Source organism: Symphalangus syndactylus, chromosome 4, assembly GCF_028878055.3.
Source record: "Symphalangus syndactylus isolate Jambi chromosome 4, NHGRI_mSymSyn1-v2.1_pri, whole genome shotgun sequence".
NCBI lineage: Eukaryota > Metazoa > Chordata > Mammalia > Primates > Hylobatidae > Symphalangus > Symphalangus syndactylus.
This window is the reverse complement of record NC_072426.2, coordinates 101,165,057-101,181,939: the sequence shown is the minus strand read 5'-3', so window position 1 is coordinate 101,181,939 and position 16,883 is coordinate 101,165,057. Positions and strand designations below refer to the sequence as shown.

Sequence of the window (16,883 nt, the reverse complement as noted above, 5' to 3'; positions counted from 1 at the left end):
CTCAAGTGGTCCCCCCACCGCCTCCGCCTCCCAAAGTGCTGGGATTATAAGCATGAGTGATCATGCCCAGCCCAGTTTCTTACCTTATATAATGTACCTGATACTTTCTCCCACTTCTTGGAATATTTGCCCCTTTCCTCATTTTGAGAATACAAAAAATGCTTTTTCCTATACATACAGTTTTTCTGTTTTGAGACCACTTCTGGCAATCATAATAACTGTATCTGGAGAAGCACCATGGTTCCCCAATGGCAGAAGTTCTATGGAAATGTAATCTATTCCTAGGATTTAGAAATTGTCACCTACTATAGTCAAAGGTATGGCACCATTTTTCCTTCTCTTATAGAAATCCTTTAAGAAAATATGTAGTCGTTGTATTCTGGAACTGCCTAGCACATAGCAGCTTTTTGGTAAATGTTGAATTGCCATAATTTAGCTTCCCAGCTAGAGGCATTATAACCTAATTTATGTTGGAGAATCAGAGCAACCGTGACCTTAATGGTATGTTCAAATAATTCATTACATTTAGAGTGAAAACAAACAAATAAAACCAACCCACCTGTTCAAAGAATTATTTTGAGAAATGACATTTTAGGTACTTCAAAAATTGGAATAGCCTCTGAGTATACTGACCAAGGCTAAGGTAACTCCAAGGCACATGAAAATGCATTTTAAATATTAATGTATTTAGAGGAACTCTCCAGGACAACTTGCCTGTTCAAACTCCTCCATATCTACTTCTCCATCTCCATTCAAATCAAACATCTTGAAGGCAATTTCAAAATTTCTCTGAGGAGCTGCAGAGGAGAGAAAAAAAATATTTAAAAGGCATTGACCAAAAATAAATCCCTTTTTAAAGAAAAACAAAAGGCTAAACACTAAAATGTAATATCAAAGTCACCATAAAAGTGACTGAGTCAAAGTCTCAATAAATGGAAAATGAAACTGCTTTATTGAGATCACCCTTTTAGGAATACTCCTTGAAGCCGAAGAAGAGTAGTACTATGGTCAGTAAAGACGGCACTTGTCTATCTTTTTGTTTAAACATTCTTTGTCTTAAATGGTTTAGCTTTGCTTTCAGAGACACCATCTTCTTAGCTGTGTAATATTAATGTTCTGTTGCTTGAATATGGTATTACTTATCTGGGCAAGAAAGTGTGTCTAGGGTGAGACATATTGCTGCAAAGTAAGAAGTTGAAACACTACATCTTAGTCTTGCCCTCACAACAAGCCAGCTTTCTACTTTGTTCCTTCTAGTCTCTTTATTGTAAGTACAGTCAGGAGTTCTGGGCATGTCACCCTGCCAACATGGATAATTTCAAGTTGGTTTCTTTTATTAGTTTATTCATTATCACTACAGCTCTATGGTAAGGCAGAAAAGTATACTGTAAGGTACTCAGCCACCACCCCCTCTTTTTTTTTTTTTTGAGACAGTTTCACTCTGTTGCCCAAGCTGGAGTGCAGTAGTGCCATCTTGGCTCACTGCAACCTCCTCCTCCAGGGTTGAAGTGATTCTCATGCCTCAGCCACCCGAGTAACTGGGATTATAGGCATGTACAACCATACCTGGCTAATTTTTGTATTTTTAGCAGAGACGGGGTTTCACCATGTTGACCAGGCTGGTCTTGAACTCCTGACCTCAAGTGATCCACTCGCCTTGGCCTCCCAAAGTGCTGGGATTACAGGTGTGAGCCACCGCATCTGGCCTCAGTCCCCTATTTCAATCATGTCAGCTGCATACACAAATTACTAAATATAATTAAATGGTAAAATTAAGCTGAAGTTTAAATAACAAAATGAAAAAACGCAAAGCTTTACAAAGCTTTCCCTTAATGATGAAAGCTCTTCAAGGTTTCTTTAGTGTTCCTAGATCAGTCATAATATCATTAATATACTCTGTGCATTGAAATAAAACATAAACTCAATAACCCTCCTCCCTTACCACACAAAATGTTCTGGTAAAGAAAATTAAGTTGTTTACTTCCTTCCTTTGGTGCTTCAAATTTATACAGCTCTAGAGAATAAACCAAAATAAATATTCTATGTGTCCTTATACTATTGAATTAAAATTTCAGTTAATATCATTTACATGAAAAAAGTAAAGATTTTATGCAGAGAAAAAAGTAAAATGAACTTTGTATATTATGCATAATTGTTAGAGAGGCCATATTCCCATCCTGCTCATGAATTTGTCAACAGCAACACTTTCTGGGCTCAAATTCCATTTTCAGGTAGCTAGGCAGCTAGGCTGGAAACTCCTGGTTTTTAGTGGCCTGGGTAAATCATGTGTGTGTCAGCTTCCAATTGTCTGCTTCACTTGATATTGACTTCCAATAGGTTTGCTTTCCTTTAGGCCACATAGAGACAGGGTTTCACCATGTCAGCTAGGCTGGTCTTGAACTCCTGACCTCAAGTGATCCTCTCACCTTGGCCTCTCAAAGTCCTGGGATTACAGGTGTGAGCCACCATACCCAGCCTTCAATTGCTGGGAAGGATGCAGCTGGGGGAATTAGTTTTGTATATTTATTGTCACTTCTCAAATTTTTGCTATCTGTCTGAATGTTACATTTTACTGAGGAGTTACTATGTGGCAGGCATTGAGCTAGATAATTGGAGGTGTTTATCATTTGACTTCATACTCTCAATCTTGAAAACTTTCATTTCTTTATTTTTTAAACAGAGGAGGATATTGGGGCTCAAAGCAGTTAAATGGCTAGCTCAAAAATCACACAGATCCTTTTTGGCAGAACTGGGAATAGAACTTAAGTCAACACTGACTCCAAAGCCTACAAACTTTCCTTATGTTCCACGGCCTCTAATGTGAACATAGAGGTACTTAAAATGATAAACGCACACTCTTCATGCTAACATGATTTGACCTAAAAACTAAGCAACAAAACATGACTCACTGGTTATGTCAGTCTCTGCAAAAGCTGAACATTCCAAGTTGATCATCTCAAGGAGATAACCAGTATCACAGAAACACTGCCTGTGTTATGCTCGGGAGTTTAGGCTTGACTGTGGTAAATGGAAGATCCACAGGCAACATTAAACTCTCTGATAGGTTTGTCATGTGTTTTTGTTTTTTGGGACAGGGTCTTGTTCTGTCACCTAGGCTAGAATGCAGTGGCAGTCATAGTTCAATGCAACCTCAGACTTCTGGGCTCAAGCAATCCTGCCTCAGTCTCTGGAGTAGCTAGGACTACAGGTGCGTGCCACCAAGCCTGGATAATTTTTCTATGTTTTGTGGAGATGGGGTCTCACTACATTGCCCAGGCTGGTCTTAAACTCCTGGCCTCAAATGATCCTCCTGCCTCAGCCCCGCAAAGTGCTAGGATTATAGGTGTGAGCCACAGCACCCGGCTGGTTTGTCATGTTTTTTAAACTTCTGATTATAAATTTCTTCAGGCAGAAATGTCCTCTCTTATTCTTCCTTATTGTGTCACACTTGGCCCACTTCACTCATATATGTTATTTGCCTAATTCCTGTAGATACTCGAGAATGTAACAATGGCAGAAAGTATGAAGCCACTGAAGGTTTTAAGTAGGAGAGTGACACAATCAAGCAATTATAAAGGACTTCTCCAGCTACTGCGTGAAGAATGAGTTGGAAAAGAAAGGCCAGCTTTAGACAAGATCAGAAGCTCTTGCAAATGTTGAAAATGCAAACTGCAGTGATGGCAGTGGTAATGGAGAGGAGGGAACACATGTGAGATACCCAAAGAAGGCAGAAATTATAGAACTTAATGATTAGTTAGCTGTGATGAGTTGAGAGTGAAAAGGAATGACAGCATGACTGGCTTAGACTACTGTGTAGCTTGCATGGCATGAAGAAAGAGCAAATAGATGTAAAAGGTTTGAGAAATAAAATGATTTCAGATGGGATCTGCTAAATTCAAGGGGTCTCAGCTTATGCAGATGAAGATGTTCAGGAGACAGTTGGAAATATGGGTCTAAAGCTCAGCAAGAGAGGTCTAAGCTAGGATTTATGGGCATACAAGTGGCTAGCTGCAAAGAACCTGAAAGGAAGTTGCCCATGCAGAACTGAGGAGTGAGGAGAAGGTCAAGAAAAGGGTAGAGTGCAGGTGGAAGCCAATGTTTAAAGTGCAATGAAAAGGAAAGGAAGCAGTGACAGAGGAAGCGGCATCACAATATCAGGAGGAATACAGCCCAAATTAATAGAAATAGGAAAACATTGGCTGGGCGCGGTGGCTCACGCCTGTAATCCTAGCACTTTGGGAGGCCGAGGCAGGTGGATCACGACGTCAGGAGATCGAGACCATCCTGGCTAACACTGTGAAACCCCATCTCTACTAAAGATACAAAAAATTAGCCGGGCGTGGTGGCAGGCGCCTGTAGTCCCAGCTACTCGGGAGGCTGAGGCAGGAGAATGGCATGAACCCGGGAGGCGGAGGTTGCAGTGAGCCGAGATCACGCCACTGCACTCCAGCCTGGGCGACAGAGAGAGACTCCGTCTCAAAAAAGAAATAGGAAAACATTTGGTAAGAGCCAAGTCAATATGCTCCCATACATGAATTAAAGCAGTATCCCCATTCCCTCTCTCCACAATTACAGAGGTGACACAGACTGCTTACAAATTCAGCTTTATCAGGATCTTGTAGTCTTACTGTCCTGTGAGTTCCATGAAGGCATGTGCCCAGATCATTTAAATAACTGAATGAGTTATTCTAGCAAATTATGGTTAATATCACCTCCTACAACTAAGGTTAAATACATTTTACCAAACAAAGTATACCCTGTAATGCTTGAGGTTTCTCTGTCTTTTTATCCTGGTATGGTTACTTTCAGAGTACTGGCTTTATGTGGAGTGACTGAGAGTGCTTGTTAAAGTACATGCGCTGACACCACAGAGGCCGTGAACCTGTGCTTGGGCCACTGCTGAGGCAAGCTGGGCTGCAGCCTTGGACATGCTCACTTGGGCCTCACCAGCCTCTCAGGGCCAGTCTTTCTGGAAAGAGCTCTCAGCCTATTCAATTTCATTTGCTGATCATGTCAAAGCATATGGGACAAACAAGCCGAAAACAAGCTTGCTTTAAGTGAAACATGCTACACAGAATATGATGTCAAGCGATTCTCTTGTAAACTTGTCTCCTCTCAAATGTAGCCTTCAGGGCAATTTTTAAGTCTAGTTGTTTTGGAAAACTTATGGTATCCTGTGTTTATTCTAACTCATAACCTGTTTCCATAGAAAGGTTCTGAAAGAGGAAATCTGGTTTTTGTTTTGTTTTGTTTTTTTTTTTTGAGACTGAGTCTTGCTCTATTGCCCAGGCTGGAGTGCAGTGGCACGATCTTGGCTCACTGCAGCCTTCGCCTCCCAGGTTTAAGTGATTCTCGTGCCTCAGTCTCCCAAGTAGTTGGGATTACAGGAGCACACTACCACCCCCGGCTAGTATTTGTATTTTTAGTAGAGACGGAGTTTCACCATATTGGCCAGGCTGGTCTAGAACTCCTGACCTCAAGTGATGCACCCGCCTTGGCCTCCCAAAGTGCTGGGATTACAGGCGTGAGCCATGGTGCCCAGCCTGAAAGAGGAATTCTTTTGAATGCTAGGCTACTTAGAGTGAAGAGTGAGGCTTTCCCCCCTGCTAAAACAGCATAATTTACTTTCTACACGATTTCCAAAATGGTCTCAACAAGTGTTGAAACTGATTTGAACAATAAGACCCTACACAAAGTTTATTTCTATACACCTTTCACTTAGATTTCCTTAACAATCTTTGCTACTAGGATACAGAGCTACATTAGGTCTGTTCTGGTTACAAGTCTGTTTCTACAGTATTATTCCACCATTGACAATCATGATAATAATAATGACAACTCTACACTGTTTCCTGAAGCATATTTTTTGTTTTTAGTAAGGAGAAAAAACATCTTTTTCTATGTGTATTGAGTCACATAATCAGATAAACACTAGCTGTCCTGAGACTTTCACTGGTTGATTTCATGGCTATTTCTCTCACTGTTCTTTAATAGAAAATGCATAAGGAATGGTACGGGCAGGAATGGTTGAACTAAAGTTCTAATTCTGGCTTTTCCAGTAACCTAATGAGTCATTTGCCGCCTTACATTATTTTTTGGTAGCACTGATGGAATGATGAAAAAATGAATAGGTTAGATTCTAAACAAGTTTCTTATTTTCTATTGGTTTGATTCTCCTATCAAAGAATTCTTACCTGTCCCATTCCTGTTTTAGAATGCTAGAAGATAAATGAGGTAACTGATATGCAATGTCAGAGAAATCTGAGTTTTGAAAAAAACTTCCAGAATGTTCCTCTATTCAATGATGAGCTTTCCACTGAATTTGTAAGGATGATCACACAGCCTCTGATTATTTCTGAGGGGGAGGTCACCACTTCTGAGGTGTAAACATTGTTGACCATATTAAATGAGCTGTTTTTTTTCCTCATTCACAGTCCAAATCTACTCTGTGTAGCTCCTAAAAACTGTCATAGTTTAATCTTCTAGAGAAATAAATCTGCTTCTTCATTTATATGATGGCCCTCTGAATACATATAAACTATTATCATGTCTCTAAAAAGCCTTCTTAGAACTTGCTTCCAAAACTTCAACATCATAATAGCCCTCTTCTGGGGGGTACTTTAAATGGTCAATGCCCCCATAAATGCACTATATATATATATATATATATATATATATATATATATATATATATATTTTTTTTTTTTTTTTTTTTTTTTTTACAGTCTTTCTCTGTCGCCCAGGTTGAAGTGCAGTGGCGTGATTTTGGCTCACTGCAACCTCCGCCTCCCGTGTTCAAGCGATTCTCCTGCCTCAGCCTCCCAAGTAGCTGGGATTACAGGCATGCGCCACCATGCCTGGCTAATTTTTGTATTTTTAGTAGAGATGGGGTTTCACCATGTTGCCCAAGCTGGTCTCGAACTCCTGACCTCAAGTGATCCAGCCGCCTTGGCCTCCCACAGTGCTGGGATTACAGGCATGAACCACCACGCCTGGCCCCTTTTCCCTAATTCTAAAATAAAACAGAAAGAGGGCAGTCATCTCAGGGAGCCACTGGGTCCTTTTAGCCATGAAGACAAGGAAACTGCCCCACTTCTAGGAGACCCCAGCTGGGTCTAGCAATAGCCTCAATAACCCATTGAATAGCCAGAAGCAGATGGCTGGAGGGCATCTTGCTTTGCTGGCTCCTGGTCGTCCAGCTTCTGGTCAATGTGTGGCTTCTGTGCCTTCTGTCTGTGTTGCTAGTGGTGCTGGGAGGATGGCTGGGCTCCAGTGCCACTGTCCGGGGGCTGCAGGTCAACTGCACCTAGAATGCTTCATCCCAATGCTGCTTGCTCTCCAAGCCCTAAGGCAGAAAAGCAGCTGGAACAGGAGATCAACCACATTATCCAGGTGATTATTCAGGACTTTGTGTAATTCTGATATTGCTTAGTAAGCCAGCCACTGAGGAAGCATGGAGGAAGCATGGCGGCCATGACAGGGCTGGTTCAGGAACTTAGGAGGAGGATGGGCATGGTGGGACAGTCATGTGCTCGCCCAGAAGATTCTGATTCTGTGGTTGTCACCTGCAGAGCTATATTCAGGCAAAGAAGGCCACTGCAGGGAAGCGGACTAGTACAGTTGAACCCTGGGAGGCTTACTGCTGGGCTATTGCCCCACATCCTGCTGTGCACAGCCCCAGTACTGAGGTCACCTATTGTGGATTTGTTGCTTCAGAAAAACAACAAAAAACAAAAAACCCACATAGACTGTAATTGGTTACAAAAGACACTGTGTTATTCAATAAAATTAAAATCAAGGTTCTTTCTTCTGGTTGTGCTACAATTATAATTTAAAACACTGTTAACAATGTTTTGATTATACCATAAGTTTTAGTTTCAAACCATTTAGTGATTTAATATCCTCAAACAAGAGTAAATTAGACTACTTCCTAAATATGCTTTCTGTGGTTGTGCAGCTATATACTCCCATGAAACTGTGCTACAGGGGGACCAGACTATATAATGTAAAACAGCATTCTGCCATTTAAAATATCTAGTTTCCCATATGATGTGCAATTTGAAATGATAAAATGGTAAGAAGTTTCCATGGCTAACTTTCGGAATACAATATCCAGAAATTTCCTTAGTGGGAGAACAAGACAATAAGGCAATCTAAAGTAGCTAAAATTAATGATATGTAAATGCATTAATCTAGTTCTTCTTAGCCCTGCTCCTTTAACACAGAATTGAAAAAAAAATTCTCCTGGTGAAATGATGAATGCCAAGGACAAAAAAAAAATAATCCTCAGTCATCCAGGAGGAAAAGAAATTAGTTATCAGGAAGAAGAAAGTATTAGGTTGTATCATAATTCTCCACAACACTAGAAACCTACAGAGCAAGTTCCAAAGAGTTTTGAGGGGAAACAACTGTAATCTAAGAATTCCATAAAAGAAAGTCAGGCTAGGTGCAATGGCTCATGTCTGCAATCCTAGCATTTTGGGAGGCTGAGGTAAGCAGACTGCTTGAGCTCAGGAGGTCAGAGGATCATCTGAGCCTTGGGAGGTTGAGGCTGTGGTGAGCTGTGATCATGTCACTGTGCTCCGGCCTGGGCAACAGAGCGAGACCCTGTCTACCTCCCCACTTCTAGTCCCCCCCTCAAAAGTGAAGTCATCATTTACCCACATTAGCAACAGAAGATATTCTCAGACACGCAAGGACTTTGAAATTGTATAATCCACATAACCTTCCTAATAAAAATTCCACAAGAAACAGTAACAAAAGTCTGGAACAAAGGTTGGTAAACTATGGTTGGTAACCTGCTGGCTAGCTATTTGTTTATGTATTGTCTATAGCTGCCTTTGAGTTACAAGGGCAGAATTGAGTAGTTGTGACAGAGACATTATCACCCACAAGCCTAAAATATTTGCTATCTGGCCCTTTAAGAAAAAGTCTGCCAATCCTACTGAGAAAATTATTCAGCCAAGAAGAAGAAAAATTAATCAAAATAAAGAAATAAAGACAGGAAAATGAGGTAAATTAAGATGTGAGCAATAAATTAGGTAATAAAATAAAATCAGTAAAACAGTCTTAAGTTTAAATAATCGTTTTGTTTTGTTTTGTTTTAAACCGTGTCTTGCTATGTTGCCCAGGCTGGTCTCAATTCCCTGGGCTCAAGTGATCCTCCCTCCTCGACCTCCAAAAGTGCTGGGATTGCAGGTGTGAGCCATCTTGCCTGGCCAAATAATCATTATTAATACAATAATAATAATGGCACCTGACATTTATGACATGCTTATTATAAATCAGGATTATATAATTAACCTGTTATTATATATATAACCAGGATTATATATATAACCCTTAATCCTCCCAACCATTCTGTGACGTCGGTACTATTAATATCCGTCTCCAGTTAAAAAAAAAAAAAAAAGAGAAGACTAAAGTAGAGAGTATGTCCAGGGTCATAGAGCTGGAATTCAAATCCAAATAGTCTACTAGAGCAGGCACTCTTAGCTATTATACCAAAATGGTTATAAAATAATAAAGTATGGAAAATACTTCTTAAAAGCGAACATATATAACATAAAATTATTTAAAAATAAAGAGAACTTGGAATAAAAAATGCCAGATTGAGGCATTGTAAAAACTGAGTGGGGAAAAGAAAGTGAAAGGAAGTTAAAATTTTCAACTTCCAATAGGAGACATCCAAAGATATGGATGGCTTCATCCGAGGTAAAAAGGTCAGTCACACACACACATGCGCACACACACACACACACACACACCCTATGTGTGAATTTAATTCAAAGGTCACCATTAATAGAGTTGAAATTACCAGGGAGAAAAACCCAATAAATAAATTATGCAAAAGACCTAAAAAAAAAAGTGACAAAGAAGCATAAAAAACATAAAATAAGGTAAAAGAAGACCAAATAAATCTCCCCAAATTCAAGTAAACTAAGTTCCTCAAATTATGTTATTTATAATAAACATATCAAAAATAAAATGCAAGAAGATAATAATAAGGGAAATACAAGAAAACTAAAACATAAAGCAGGGTGGTAATATAAGCATCAAGTGGAAATGAACTAAAGGCATAAGGATTAATAAGAACAAAGGCCATTTTCAGTATTGTTGATTGCCAGTAGGAATATGGCAATACAACAAATATGTATCTTTAGGACCAGCACAATACATCAAAATATGCAACAAAACATTAGTTAGATATAAAGGACAAACTGACTAACATTACTATCTCAGTTTTTGACATATTTTGTAGAAAATTTAATGAGACCATGGAGAGTTTATAAATACTGACCACAGTTCAATTTGTTTTTTTGTTTTGTTTTGTTTTGAGACAGAGTCTTATTCTGTCGCCCAGGCTGGAGTGCAGTGGTGCAGTCATGGCTCACTGAAACTTCTGCCTCCTGGGTTCAATAGATTCTCCTGAGTCAGCCTCTCAAGTAGCCGAGATTGCAGGCGTGAGCCACCACATCTGGCTAATTTTTGTATTTTTAATAGAGATGGGGTTTTGCCATATTGATCAGGCTGGTCTCAAACTCTTGATCTCAGTGATCTGCCGCCTCGGCCTCCCAAAGTGCTGGGATTACAGGCATGAGCCACTGAGCACAGCCTAATTTTTAATATACACATACACACGTGCACAAAGGGTCTTCAAAAGGTTTATGGAAAATGCATATTATGAAAAACCTATGCACGGATTTAAAAAAAAATTTGCACCAAAATAAACTCATACTAACTTGTAACATGTCTGAATAGGATCTAATTTGAAGCACTAAGAAGGGGAAGACATCAGTTAGAAAAAAGCCCCTATCAGAGCAATATAAATTCTGCTAAAATTGAAGCAAGAACAAACATCAAATTTATGGTGAAGCTTGGGTGAAATCATTGATGCTTTATGAAAAGTTTATGGGGACAATGCCCCAAGGAAATCAGCAGTTTACAAAGGGAAAACTTGTTTTAGGAAGGGACGGAACGATGTTGAAGATGAAGCCCACAGTGGCAGACCATCCGTATCAATTTGCAAGGAAAAGATTCATCTTGTTTGTGCACTGACTGAAGAGGAATGATGATTAACAGCACAAACAACAGCCAACACCACAGACATCTCAATTGGTTTAGCATATACAATTCTGACAGAAAAATTAAAGTTGACCAACTTTCCATTTGATGAGTGCCAAACCGTTGCAACCAGATCAGCTACAGACAAGAGCAGAGTTTCAATGGAAGTTTTAAACAAGCAGGATCAAGTTCGTAAAGCATTTCTTCAAATAACTGTAACCACAGATGAAACATGGCTTTACCAGTGTGTCCTGACGACAAAGCACAAAGCAATGGCTACCAAGAGATGGAAGTGGTCAAGCCGAAGACCAGTGGGTCAGTCAAGAGCAAAGGTCATGGCCGGAGTTTTTGGGATGCTCAAGGCATTTTGCTTGCTGACTTTCTGAAGGGCCAAAGGAGATGTTATCTCTTCTGAAGGAGAATGATAATATCTCCTTATGAGAATGTTTTGAGAAAGCCAAAGCTTTAGCAGAAAAATACCCTTTTGGAAAGCTTCACCAGAGTTCTTCTCTACCACAACAATGTCCTGCTTATTCCTCAACAAACAAGGGCAACTTTGTGAGAGTTTCAATGGGAAGTCATTAGACATCCACCTTACAGTCCTGATCTACTCCTTCTGACTTCTTTCTGTTTCTTAATCTTAAAAAATACCTGTAAAGGGCATCCATTTTTCTTCAGTTAATAATGTAAAAAAGGCTGGATGTGGTGGCTGACACCTGTAATTCCAGCACTTTGGGAGGCCAAGGCAGGTGGATCACATGAAGTCAGGAGTTCGAGACCAGCCTGACCAACACGGAGAAACCCCATCTCTACTAAAAATACAAAATTAGCCAGGCGTGGTGGCACATGCCTGTAATCCCAGCTACTCGGGAGGCTGAGACAGTAGAATTGCTTGAACCCAGGAGGCAGAGGTTGCGGTGAGCTGAGATTGCGCCATTGCACTCCAGCCCGGGCAACAAGAGTAAAACTCCATCTCAAAAAAAAAAAAGAAAAAAAATTAAAAAAAATTGAACATATATAAGTTCCTACTTGCATATCTTTTTATTAAAAAGTTTAAGAGCACTTTTTGAAAAAGTACTTCTGTAATATGGCAAAGAATATTTATCTGAAACTAAGATTTACCATATGCTTAACTGAAAAATGCCAGACACATTTATTTTAACACAATCCACAAAGTCAGTATGGTCATTACTACTGCTACTATATTGAAAGTTCTAGCCAAAGCAACATATAATGAAGTATACATGTTAGAAAGAGAAAAATATTATATTATCATTATTTGCAGATACTATAAATGTCTTGCTAAAAAATCCAAGAAAATGAACCAAAGCTTTCAGAATTGCTAATAGCAGTAACAGGTTCAGTTATAAAATGCATATGTAACGGATTTTTTTTTCCGCACTGCTCCAGTCAAGGGAGATGTAACAGATTTTAAACTGGGAAACTAAAATACTCGATAAGCTGCACCAGCATCTTCCTAATTACTCCTCTTCCCTCTTGGCCTATAGTTTCTATTGACAAAATAAAATGTTTTTTGAGGCAAGATCAAGGTAAGTCTGGAGTTATTGAGAAAGTATGGAGGAATTAGGATTTGAAATGGGTTCAAGCCCAAGACTATACCAGATAAAAAGATCTATTCTCTTCATGCAATAATCATTTAGGGTTCTTAGAAATATTACATTAATTTAAAAATAATAACTAACAATTACTTAGGGCTCACCATGTGGGTCAGGCACTGTTACTTAGAGGTAACTTACAAGGCCGGGCACTGTGGCTCATGCCTGTAATCCCAGCACTTTGGGAAGCCAAGGCGGGTGGATCACTTGAGGTTAGGCTTCAAGACCAGCGTGGCCAACATAGCAAAACCCCGACCCCATCTCTACTAAAAGATAAAAAATTAGCTGAGTATAGTGGCACATGCCTGTAATCCCAGCTACTTGGGAGGCTGAGGCACAAAAATCACTTAAACCTGGGAGGCAGAGGTTGCAGTAAGCTGAGATGGTGCCACTGCACCACTCTAGCCTGGGTGACAGAGCAAGACTATATCACACACACACATACACACACACACACATACACAAAAATAAAAAAAAGAGAAAGGAAGTAACTTATATATCTTAATCCATTTAATCCTCATAACAACTCTATAAGGTAGATAGTTGTAGTAATACTACAGATGAGGAAATTGAGGTTTATTTACATGACCAATAAATGGTAGAGCTGGGATATGAACACCGGTGGTATGGATCCAGAGCCCTGATGAATGGCTGTCAGGATGAAACACATACATAACAGGCTGAATTAACTAAAAAGGGATATTCTTTGCTACAAAAGGGTACAATAAGGCTAGATAGTTTACAACTTTGCAAACTTAAGTCTCTTGAATATAAAACTCATTTTTATATTTAAGACCCATCAGTCCACCCCTCATTTTCAGTTCTGCTTTCAGGTACATTTTTCATTTGGTCTCCACCCTGTATGTTTTTCTAATAATCAGAATTAAATGTGAAATCCTCAACAATAGAAAAAAGCCAGGACTTGTTAAATTAAATGATTACTGCCATGACCACAATCAACACAAAAGATATACTTGAATGATTAGCTTGAAGAATAGGAAGATAAATCACTGAGAAATTTAAGCCACATCTGGGAGATATGGTGTACATAAATACAACTGGGAAGTCATCTTTCCGAAATTTCTTGGAAACAAAAAACACCACATGAAACCAATGATTGGTTCAGACAGTTTTGGAAGTTGAAGAATGTTGGTATTTTTTAGTATGTAAAGCTGCCTTTAAGTCCTTGACTAAATGCCTTGTGTTTGCAGGGAGGGACCAAATAGTGGGAAAGGAAGAAATTACTATGAGGAGGACAATACTCATTTACACACAGGACTTAAGATGCACTTTTAAAATCTATCAATCATTATTTTATATGCCTCCTCCCCTCCATTGGACTGTAGCAGCTCTACATATATATATGTATATGTATGTATGTATATGTATGTATGCACATATTTATTACTTGCTGAACAAGATGTAGGTGAAAGAACTAAGGGAAAAACAAATCAGTTTTATTCCAAAACTTTCCCTTTAGACACATGATTTTGATGTCAAGTAGAGCATAATGCTAAGAAAAATATCTGGAAGGAAGAGTGAGAACAGATAAATACAGATGTATCTTTGGTACCTCAGCAAAAAGTTCGCACTGTAGATCTGAATTAGCTCAATGGAAGAAGAGGCTGATACCACCTGTGGAGCTTTGGAGGGTCCCTTTTTCTAACAAGACCACATTGTCACCCACAAAGTTCCCTTTGTTCCATAGACTCCTGGATGTTTCCTGCCTCCTGTCCTTGTAATTACAGAGAGAGTTATGGGGGTCCTTTCCATGATGTGTTCTAGCTTGTCTGACCCAACTAAGCACACTCTCCTGCACAATGGCAAGAGGATGGGGGTTGGGCAATTTTGCTGCTTTTCTGCCTGTGAGTTCCCCTCTAGACCTTATTTTAGATTGTGTTTACACTACACCGTACCAATGGTATGTGTGTCCGTGTGCCCTTTGCACAACAAACGGGAACAAGTAATTTTGTTAGATGAAGAATTGCCTAGGAGGCAGCGAGTTTAATCTCCTTTGACATTTCACCAAGGACCCGTTTTTTCCCCTCAATTTGTCTTCGTCCAGATCTGAGGGCTTCCTCCTATTAGTGGAAAGACCCCAAAGGAAGCCTGTGTTTTTCACTGATGTTCCACCAATGGAAAGCCTAAGGAGCCAAACACCAAACAGAATTATGAACCGGGACAGTCCCATAAAAGGCCAAAGGAGGATTTCCTGATCAATTTACCATAGAACAAGAAGACCGATGACCCTGTCTGTGAGACCAATGTGGTCAAGATAAAACAATGCTCAATGCTTTAAACAGTTTCGTCTCTGGGTGCTGAGACAAGTTGGATGATTCACTTATTTTACAATAAGCCCCAATAGATAATTTGTTATTCTCCTAAGTCTGTAAGCCAATTTCTTTTCATTAGAATCAAATACAGTTAAATATTAATATTACTTTACACATAGCCTAGAGTTGGAAAGAAAATATTTAAGAAAACATTGCAGTGACTCCGTCTGTGGAAAAATAATTACCCTTGAATTTACCTGCTTCATATATCTGAACTTGGGACCATTGCTTTTCTTAAAAGGAGGCACTCAAAATCCTCTCTCCCATGGATTCATATTCACCCAGCTTAAAAGCAACTCTGTGACAGACAAGTGAGCACAGAAAGACTAACATTAATTATGTAATTGTCTAGGGGCCTTAGAGAGTTAATGTAACTTGGGTCAGGTGCAGTCGCTCACACCTGTAATTCCAGCACTTTGGGATGCTGACGCAGGTGGATCACTTGAGGCCAGGAGTTCGAGAGTTAATGTAACTGATCTGGTCCTATATAACAGATTAGCCATTCAAAGTATTTAGCCCATGGAGGTACTCTAGGTACATACATACATTCAAGTGTAACTCTAAATCACTATGTTTCTTCATTGTAAGAATCTAATATTCTTTCCTTTTTTTTTAATTTCTGTGTACTGAGATACTAGTAAAATGAACTTTTGGAATTCTACAGTACCATAAACACAGGCGTGACTAAAAGATAGGCTTTGCAAACACTAAAAAATAATTAACTTTATGAGGTGTTAAAAAAAGATATAAAAGTTTAAAAAACCATTAGAGAGGCTTAATAAACTATGCTTACCCCCCTCCAAACATCCTTAACTAGTATTGTGAATTAGCAGTAATTAGAGTAGCTATTCTTTTCACTGTGTTTAAGTGAAAAAAGAAAACAGCATAGTCAATTCTAGTGTCCACCAGTATATGATTTTTCTTAAAAGGAATGGTGGTTAGACTAACAGATGGGTCCTTGTAGGCCACTGCAAATAAAGACTTTGGCTTTACTCTGAGACAGACTGGAAGTCTTTGAGGGATTTTTGGGCAGTGGAATGATCTTATTTAAATTTAACAAGATCATTCTCTCTGCTGTATTGCAAGTAGACTAGAAAAGCAAGGGGGAAAAAGTGGTAACCAATCAGGAGGGTACGGAAATAATCCAAGAGAGATATGAGAATGTCTTAGACATGGGTAGTAATAGCGAGTGTAGTGAAAAATGGTGGGGTTCTGGATTACTTCATGGTAGAAATGACAATTTTGCTGACAGATTGGAAATACAATTAATAAGATTATTTTTAAAATGTATATGGGCTGGGCACAGTGGCTCCTGCCTGTAATCCCAGCACGTTGAGAGGTTGAGGAGGATGGATCACCTGAGGTTAGGAGTTCGAGATCAGCCTGACCAACATGGTGAAACCCTGTCTCTAATAAAAATACAAAAATTAGCTGGGTGTGGTGGCATATGCCTGTAATCCCAGCTATTCGGGAGGCTGAGGCAGGAGAATTGCTTGAACCCGGGAGGCAGAGGCTTCAGTGAGCAGAGATCACGCCACTGCACTCCAGCCTGGGTGACAGAGCAAGACTCTGTCTCAAAAAAAATAAAATAAAAATAGAATAAAGGCCGGGCGCGGTGGCTCACGCTTGTAATCCCAGCACTTTGGGAGGCCGAGGCGGGCGGATCCCGAGGTCAGGAGATCGAGACCACGGTGAAACCCCGTCTCTACTAAAAATACAAAAAAAAATTAGCCGGGTGTGGTGGCGGGCGCCTGTAGTCCCAGCTACTCCGGAGGCTGAGGCAGGAGAATGGCATGAACCCGGGAGGCAGAGCTTGCAGTGAGCCGAGATTGCACCACTGCACTCCAGCCTGGGTGACAGAGCGAGACTC

General features: G+C 39.8%; 1 protein-coding gene across 6 annotated transcripts in view; it reads right to left on the bottom strand.

The window, feature by feature from the left end:
• The window catches only part of LOC129481027 (calcium uptake protein 1, mitochondrial), a 272,554-nt gene that overhangs the window by 116,503 nt on the left and 139,168 nt on the right, over window positions 1–16,883 (bottom strand). For all 6 annotated transcript variants that reach the window (XM_055275815.2, XM_063637578.1, XM_055275811.2 and 3 more), the window contains one exon: window positions 715–797. In XM_055275815.2, coding sequence (XP_055131790.1) covers window positions 715–797 — 83 coding nt within the window. The remainder of the gene's footprint in view (window positions 1–714; window positions 798–16,883) is intronic.